Source organism: Sceloporus undulatus, chromosome 6 (assembly GCF_019175285.1).
Source record: "Sceloporus undulatus isolate JIND9_A2432 ecotype Alabama chromosome 6, SceUnd_v1.1, whole genome shotgun sequence".
NCBI lineage: Eukaryota > Metazoa > Chordata > Lepidosauria > Squamata > Phrynosomatidae > Sceloporus > Sceloporus undulatus.
The window spans coordinates 29,515,119-29,523,730 of record NC_056527.1 but is presented as its reverse complement, the minus strand read 5'-3'; the positions used below and the strand labels follow the sequence as shown (position 1 = coordinate 29,523,730).

General features: G+C 41.7%; 1 protein-coding gene across 1 annotated transcript in view; it reads right to left on the bottom strand.

The window, feature by feature from the left end:
• Positions 1–7,972, bottom strand: part of CDK14 (cyclin dependent kinase 14) — a 220,875-nt gene extending 212,903 nt beyond the window's left edge. The window contains exon 1 of the mRNA XM_042472048.1: positions 7,734–7,972. Within this exon, the coding sequence (XP_042327982.1) occupies positions 7,734–7,824 (91 nt within the window). The 5' untranslated portion in view covers positions 7,825–7,972. The remainder of the gene's footprint in view (positions 1–7,733) is intronic.
• Between the last annotated feature and the right edge of the window lie 640 nt (positions 7,973–8,612).

The following is an 8,612-nucleotide window of genomic DNA, read 5'->3' as shown; positions in this document are numbered from 1 at the left end:
AGAGTCATGGAGCCACCATACAAGAGCCCCTACCTCTAGTCGTTATTTCCTATTTTCTGGAAGTGCCAGTAATCAGAATAAGGCTACAGATGAAGGTCTAACTCAATACTGAGGTCCATATAGAAAAGACAGCTGCCTGTCCTTCTGCCTTAGTTCTACTAAGCCTACCCAGGAGTCATTTTTCTACAGCAGTTACGCAGAAGGGGCAACATCACCATTAAGCTATCACTCCGTTATGCTAATACAAAAATGAACTAACAATTCATCTTGTGACATGACATTTTACCTCATCACTGGTTGATTTAAAAAAAAAATCTTCAAGCACCAAGTTTTAACATGCCTCATATCCATTTCTGCACATGTATTCTTTCACTGCAGTTGACAGCAGGCATCTCTGTCAAACTCTATACTGTATTTAAACTCGTGGTTAGTTTATTATATTACACAAAATCACACAATGAAACACATAGTCCCAAAGTGAATGTATTGTGTAATGTAAATGGAGCAAAGTCTACAGTAAAGTTTTGGACTCAGTCTGTCAGCTACTTCAGGTACCTCCCAACATTTCTGATTTATGTGTTTGGGTGGTGGATTAGAATGCACAATTATGAAACCATCTTGGCCATACTTGAGATTTATGCTTAGTGCGACAATCCAAGGCTCTTGTGAAATTCTGGGACTTAGCAAACTGACCTTGCTTTAAAAAAAAAGTGGGGGAAGTTTTGTGGAACAGATTCTAAACATCGTTGGTACTACCATTCAAATTTTGTTTCGTTTACCATAACAAACAAAATCGCCATCACTATCTCAGAAAATGCCAAGGAAATTTTCTATTTCACTGTGGGTGCATCTACAATGTAGAAATAGATGTTTGACACCACTTTAAGTGCTGTAGCTTCATCCTACGGAATCCTGGTTTTTGTAGCTTTACAAGATCTTTAGCCTTATCTGCCAAAGAATGCTGGTGCCTCACAAAACTATAATCCCAGGATTCTGTACAATGGAGCCATGGCAGGTAAAGTGGTGTCAAATTGCATTACGCAGGGTACAAGTAGCCTATAAAGTTGTCACAGTCCAAAGCACATGATGCAACTCAGTTACTGAAACCAAGTAGGTTTGGTCTTGTAAATTACTGGGTGGAAGCAAAGTGGAAACAATACAGGAGTTGCTCCAAATTCTTCACAGACAAATATTAAAGTAGATTGTGATACCATCTTGCATAGTAGATGGATCCAGGCAACAGACTTGAAAGAAATCTGTGACTGATACCAGCCAATCTGTGGAATGCTCCTGACTAGCACTGGGCTGGATCAAGAACACTGCTACTAAAGCTCACATGAGGCTTACAAGAAAATGAAAGAAATGCTTGTTTCAAACATTCAGAAAATACATTTGAACATGGAAACACCAGGAACTGAATCCACATCATCCTTGCATGTATAAAACTAGCACATCAAGAAGACAACTTTCCCCTGCTATTCGAGACTTCCCTGTGCAAGGAGATACTCCTTACTTTTTAGCATTTTCCCATGAGGAATCAAGACCCCTTCAAGACCTTTGGGAAATTATTCTCAGATACATATATAAAATATAAGTACATCCTGTTTTCAGAAAAGGACCTAAAAGCTATAGAAGGAGGGCCTAGAAACATATTTATAAGTATATAAAATCAATTCAGAATTGGAAGGAAATTGGTTACTTCTCCTCTATCTAAAAATCTCCACTGATGAGTACATCGCCTTCCAAGGTAACCTATTCCACTACTTAAAGGTCTTACTACTGGGAAGTTCTTCCTAATGTTTAGTACAAATCTCTTCTCACTGGTTCTTTCCAGAGCAGACAAAACAAGGTGAAGCCTTGCCTGTTTTTACTAGTTTTCTGGTTTAGTACAGCCTCCTATGTATTTTATGGATTATGTAAAAACTGTATCTGTATTTTATGTATGGTTTTATATTGTATGTTTATTATTCCTGTATGCCACCTTGAAATATTTAAAGCTAAGTGGTTTAAAAAGAATAACAAATAAAAGTCATAAAAATTAAGATGGAAGAAGTATGATGCAGAACACAAAATTATGGATGGTGGGCAAAAGGCAAATAGGCACCTTTCTCACAAAATTCAGGTGTCACTTAACAGAGTAATCCAATATTTAGTGAATGGAAACAGCCTGAAAGGGCTATTTGCCTTTGGTCAGGCCTTGCTTCTGAGCTTCCTGGCATTTGGCTAGCCACTGTGTGAAACAGAACACTGATGTACAAAGAGTAATCCAACTGAGCTCAAGTTCTTATTATTAATGAATGTAATGCATTACTGCAGCAATAAGTGATGGTCACAGCTTCAACTCAGCATATTTTAGTTTCTAATTTTCTCATACCCTGAAATACGGTTGGGTAAAGTGCAGCCGCCAGTATTCTTCACCTCCAGCTATGAAGGCTATGGATTATAATCCAACATTATCTGGGGAGCTCACATTTTGCTCACTCTTGCTTAAATGATTTGACTGAAACAGGCAGAAAGTAAATTAACCTCAGCCTTCTCTCTTCGCAAGCATTATAGTTTTTTCTGAGGGGTCATATCTTCTCATGATATGTACAAAATGTGACAGTCTCAGTTTAATCATCTTGGCTTCTAGGGAGAGTTCAGTGACTTATGTGCAGGGACAAAGTACTGCTATAATATAAATACAGAGAAATAGAAGATGACAGCAAAAATGGAAGAACAAGAGACCTCTTTCCACAAGATTCCAGAAATCAAAGGGAAATTTAAAACCAAGAATGTGGGTGCTATATAACCAGCAGGAAAAGAGAAGATTGCATTACAGATGGATAGACCCAATCAAGGAAGCCACAGCCCTGAGTTTGCAAGACCCTGAACTAGGCTGTTGATGACAGAATGACCTGATGGCAATTAAATGCAACAAAATCAGGCTCCACATGTAATTCAAAAGCTTGGCTGCTAGCAATCACTTTGTCTGGTCATGCTGGCTGAAGAATTCTGGGAGTCGTAGTCCTCCCAAAATTAACCATATTTTCTTTGTAGACTTCTGGTGTAGACTTCTGGTTTACATGCCACAGATCAGCAGGAATTTCTGGTTCTCAACTACAAATGTGCTAATAAAAAATAATATAAATGCATAAATTATAGTTTGGGGTTCTAATTTAGGCCTTTTTATTTTATACTCAAATCATGCCTGGGTACAACAGCCTAAGCCTACAGTTTGTATCTTCCTTTTCCTATTCCTACACCTAGCTCTCCTTGGTGTATCTCAACTAGAGCAAGAAATACAGTGGATTCATATCTGAATGAAAAACAAAACAAAACAAATCAAAACAAAAATCGGGGAAAAAGGACCTCCAGGCAGATCTTCTTTCAGATCTTGGAAAAGTTACTCTTTTGGACCAGACCTCCCAGAGTCTTCCTCAGTCAGCATGGCCACTGTTCACTGGGGGATACTGGGAGCTGCTATCCAAAAGACTAACTTCTCTAAGCTCATATGATTGACAAATAGTTTTTGCTATCAACATGCACTTTTTAAAAAAGTTTAGTATTTTCCAACACAACCAAGTTAATGGGAAAAAGAAACTTTAGGGCTAAAGAAGTAGTAATTAGGATTAGAATGCAGACAACAGCATAGAGCCGAAAAACAAAATAAAAACAAAACACACACACACACAACTGGCTAGTGACAACAGAAATATGGATGTAAGTAGCAAGTAAATATTCTTAATATGCAGGTGGTAGGAGTAGACAAATATGCAGCAGAAGATGATAGACTGATACCGCAACTAACTATTGTAAGGTATCTTCCTTCAATCTAAGATACACCCTTCCTGTGTGAATGTGTTTTGATTCCAACTTATTAAAAGTGTAGCTGCAACAAATCTAAAAAGTTATGCTTCTCTTTTACTCTGGAACATGAGAAACTCTCTAAGCCAGATAATGGCAAATAAAATGCAACTGCGTTTATTCTAGTATTTCCAAACACTTCACTATCAGCCCCATGTAGCACACTGAACTCACAACAATGGATCATTGCTATTAATTATCACATTAGTTTTTAACAACAAAGGTGAGCAATTTTTCAGTTGTGCAGAGCATGCTGAGTACATGACTAGGAACCGCCCAGAGGATGGATTTATAATGGTATGTGGGCACATACTGTAGACCTCCAGATTTTTATGGAGCTTACCGTAGTTTTTATATGAAACATAGCTCTTATAAGCCACAACTAGCATAGACATGAGGAACTGTGGGAGATGCAGTACAAATAATATCAAGAGGACCATCAAAGGCCACTCCAGTATGCAGCTGGATCCCATGTTTATTTGGAAATAAATTTCTCACTCTGTACAGTGGAACATGCTCCCTAATTATGCTCAAAATTGAAGGCTTACATACTTTGCAATCCTATGGGTTTTTTCTTTTCTTTTCTGATCAGTGTGGGCTGAAGTGTCTTTCATGTTACACAATGATAGCAATTTGGTCCCATTTTAACTGCTGCTGCTCCAACCTACAGAATCCTGGGATTTGTAGATTCCTGTGGAATTTTGAATTATCTGCCAAATTCGTCTAGTGCCCTCCCCCCAAACTACAAATCCCAGGATTCCTTCAAAAGATACCTCCTTGGCAGGCAAAGTGAGATAAAGTGCTGTAACTGTGTTGTGTGAAAGCGAACTTTAGACAAAATAAATACTTTTGAGATGTAGTCTAGGAAGTGTTCAAGACAGGTCTGTAAAGGGTCTTATCTGTGCTTGAAGCCTGACTTACCTTTGATCTTTTATCTATGTTATGACACACTGTAATACTTTGTATTCAGGACGTCTTTGCAGGAGTGATGTGAGTAGAAATGATTATTTTCTTTTTATTTAATTATATATTTAATAAGATGTAAAAGGAAAGGGGTGGTGTGGAGTGAAGACCTCTGCACCTAGATATTAGCCAAACTAACAAGTTCTCATTCAACTCAGTATACTGTAGTTTTTCCATATCACTAAACTACTTGGAAACCTCTGCCGCAGTTCAACAAGGAGTTATAAAAAGTCACTATTTCACTCTGCCTGTCCCGGTTTTTAAATTGCTGAACATGAGAGTCCTAATGACAGAAAAATACTATGACTATATTCAAGGACTATGGTCCAAAACACACTGATGGAATAATCCAGTTTGAGGCCACTTTAACTTCCCTGGCTCAATGCTTGGGAATTCCAGGGACTGTCATTTTGTGAGACATTCACTGCCAGAAAGCTCAGATGCCACAATAAACTACAATTCCCAGGATTCCTTAGCACTGAGCCAAGGAGTTAAAGAGGTCTCAAACTGGATTATTTCACAGAATCATAGAGTTGGAAGAGGCCACAAGGGCCATCCAGTCCAACCCCATTCTGCCATGCAGGAAATCCAAATCAAAGGATCCCCGACAGATGGCCATCCAGCCTCTGCTTAAAGACCTCCAAGGAAGGAGACTCCACTACACTCCGAGGAAGGAGTGTGTTCCACTGTCAAACAGCCCTTACTGTCAAGAAGTATCTCCTAATGTTGAGGTGGAATCTCTTTTCCTGGAGCTTGCATCCTGCACTGTGTTTTGGACCTATGACTCTGGAGACAGGGTTCGAATCACAGCTCAGTCATAAAAACCACTGGGTGACCTTGGGCAAATCACACTCTCTCAACCTCAGAGGATAGCAATGGCAAACCCTTCTGGAGAAACATGCCAAGAAAACCTAATGATAAATTTCGCCTTAGGGTCGCCATAAGTCAGAAACAGACTTGAAGGCACACAACAACAACTGTACCTTTCCATTTCTTATTCTTCAGAGTACAATTACTCTGGTTTCTTTCTTCTCAGAATGCAGGAAGGGGGGGGGGGATACAGATTTTGGGTAACCAGGCTGTTAAGGTACACAAATACACGATCTAATATAAGCCATATTCCAACCCAAGTAATAACAGCTGTTATGCTCTCTTTCTAGACTCAAAATGCCAGACACATTCAAACAGGTCATTTCACACATGGTTGGATAGCTAAATGAACTATGCCACCCACTGCAGTCAATCCTGAAATATACATATATTTTTCTAAACAATCATAATAAAAAGATATTAAGAGGTTCAGAGGGCAAGCGCACAAGATGCCACTCATTGCCCTCCCTATTATGAGGCAGAACACAACATTTTCAAACCCATCATTTTAAGGACTTTGCATCTGCACTGAAGTACATTCTAATGAATAATCCTTCCCAGCCCCAATTCAGTATTTTCAGTCATTAGCATCCATTTATTTTCAATGCACTTTTGAGAAGCAGGAGAGGAAAAGTGGGCTTCATATAGCCTCTTTATGTGGACAAGTGTACTGTTTCAATTATTTGGGGAGGGGTAAAAAGGAGATAAAACACTTTTTAATGCGCGTATTAAAATACTAAGGATACATTAATTGGGAACTACTTGCACTGAAGTCAGCAGAATCACCTTCTGGGTAAATTGCTTTGGATGGAGCTGCAACTTTTCCTTTCATCATTTTTTATTTCTCCAGATGTTCCATGAACACAAAAAAAAGACTCAAGAATTATGACGGTGGGATGCAGGTTTAGACCCAGGAGGTAGCCACACTCCAGAATTAAAGCAGTTTGACACCACTTTAACTGTCATTGCTCTATTCTAAAGAATCCTAGGATTATTTTTTTTAATTTGGAGAGGCATTTAGCCTGGTCCAAAACACACTGCAGAAAAAAATCCAGTTTGAGACCGCTTTACCTGTGTTACTCAATGCTAGGGAATTCTGGGAACATTGTGAAACACTGAACCTTCTCTGTCAGGGAGCTCTGGTGCCACAGTAAACTACAATTCCTAGGATTCTCTAGCACTGAACCAGGGCAGTTAAAGTGGTCTCAAACTGTATTATTTCTACAGTGTGTTTTGGACCCCATTGCCTTTCAGGGTTGAGTGGGGCTTTGCAACAAAAGATTCTTTATAGCCACACTGTGGAATTAAAGCAGTTTGACACCACTTTAACTGCTATGACTCCATCCTACAGTACCCTGGGATATGTAGTTTGGTGAGGCAACAAGAAGGATCTCTTTTACTACAGTAAGAACAATTAATAAGTAAGCACTACTTATTACTACGACTATGTCCAGAGACATAGGGAATCATTGGGGAATACTTGCTCATAGGGAATAATTTAATATTTGTCCATAGGGAATCATTGGAGAATACTTGTCCATAGAGGACCATTGGGGAATACATGCCCATAGAGGACCATTGCAGAATGGCACCGCTTTAACTCCCAGAATTCCATAGCCTTGAGCCAGACAAGAGTTAAAGTGGTGCCAAAGCGGGGTATTGTTCCAGCGTGGATGCAGCCTGAGGAGTTGTTCCTTCCGTGTTTCTCTCCTTCCTTCCTTCCTCCCCTCCTTCCTTCCTCCCTCCCCTCCTCCCTCCCTTCCCTCCTTCCTCCCTTCTTCCCTCCCTCCCTCCCTCCTTTCCCTCCTTCCTCCCTTCTTCCCTTCCTTCCCTCCCTCCTTCCTTCCTTCCTTCCTTCCTTCCTTCCCTCCCTCCTTCCCTCCCTCCTTCCTCCCTTCTTCCCTCCCTTCTTCCCTTCCTTCCCTCCCTCCTTCCTTCCTCCCTTCCTTCCTTCCCACCTTCCCTCCTTCCTTCCTCCCTTCCCTCCTTCCTTCCTCCCTCCCTTCCTTCCCTCCTTCCTTCCTCCCTCCCTTCCCTCCTTCCTTGGGACTCACCCAAGCGTCCGAAACTCTCCGACAAAGTTCGGCGCAACTTCTTCATTTTGCTGAGCTTCTTCTCGGCGGGCGGCGGCTGGAGGTCGCACATGGCAGCAGCCCCAAGCCCCGAGGGAGAAGGAGAAGGAGAAGAAGGGCAGAGGGGGCCCAGGACGGAGGAGCCCCCGAGGCCTGTCTGGGGAAGGAGGGGAGGAGGGCGGTGGCCCAGGGCTGGACTTTTCCTCTCTCAAGGAGCCATTGTGGGCACAGAGAGAGAAGAAAGAGAGAGAGAGAGAGAGAGACAATGGAGGGGAAGAAGGGTGGGGAGAGAAAGAGACCTCTAGCAAGGAGCCTGTGAGGAGACAGAGAGAGGGAATGGAAAAGAGAAAGAGGAGGAGGAGAAAGAAGAAGGACTGGGGAGAGAAAGAGAGGGAATGGGGAAAAGGAGGAGGAAGAGAGGGAAAGGGTGGAGGAGAGAAAGGGACCTCTTCCTTCTAGGACAGAGCCTCTGAGGAAAGAGAGAGAAGGAATGGGAAAGAGAAAAAGGAGGAGTAGGAGAGGGAAAGGGTGGATGGGGAAGAGACTTCTCTCTCTAGGACTGAAGCCTGTGATGAGAGAAAGAGGGGATGGGGAAGAGGAGGAGGAGGAGGAGGAGGAGGGAAAGAGACCTCTCCAGGACAGAGTCTGTGAGGTGGGAGAGAGGGAATGGGAAAGAGGACGAGGAGGAGGAAGGGTAGAGAGAAAAGAGAGGCTTCCCTCTAGGTGAGGAGAGTGGTGGAAGGAAAAAGAGGGAATGGGAAAGAGGCGGAGGAGGAAAAGAAGTATAAGAGGGAAAGGGTGGGGGGAGAAAGAGACTTCTCTTTAGGAAAGAGCTTCTGAGGAGAGAGGGAATGGGAAAGA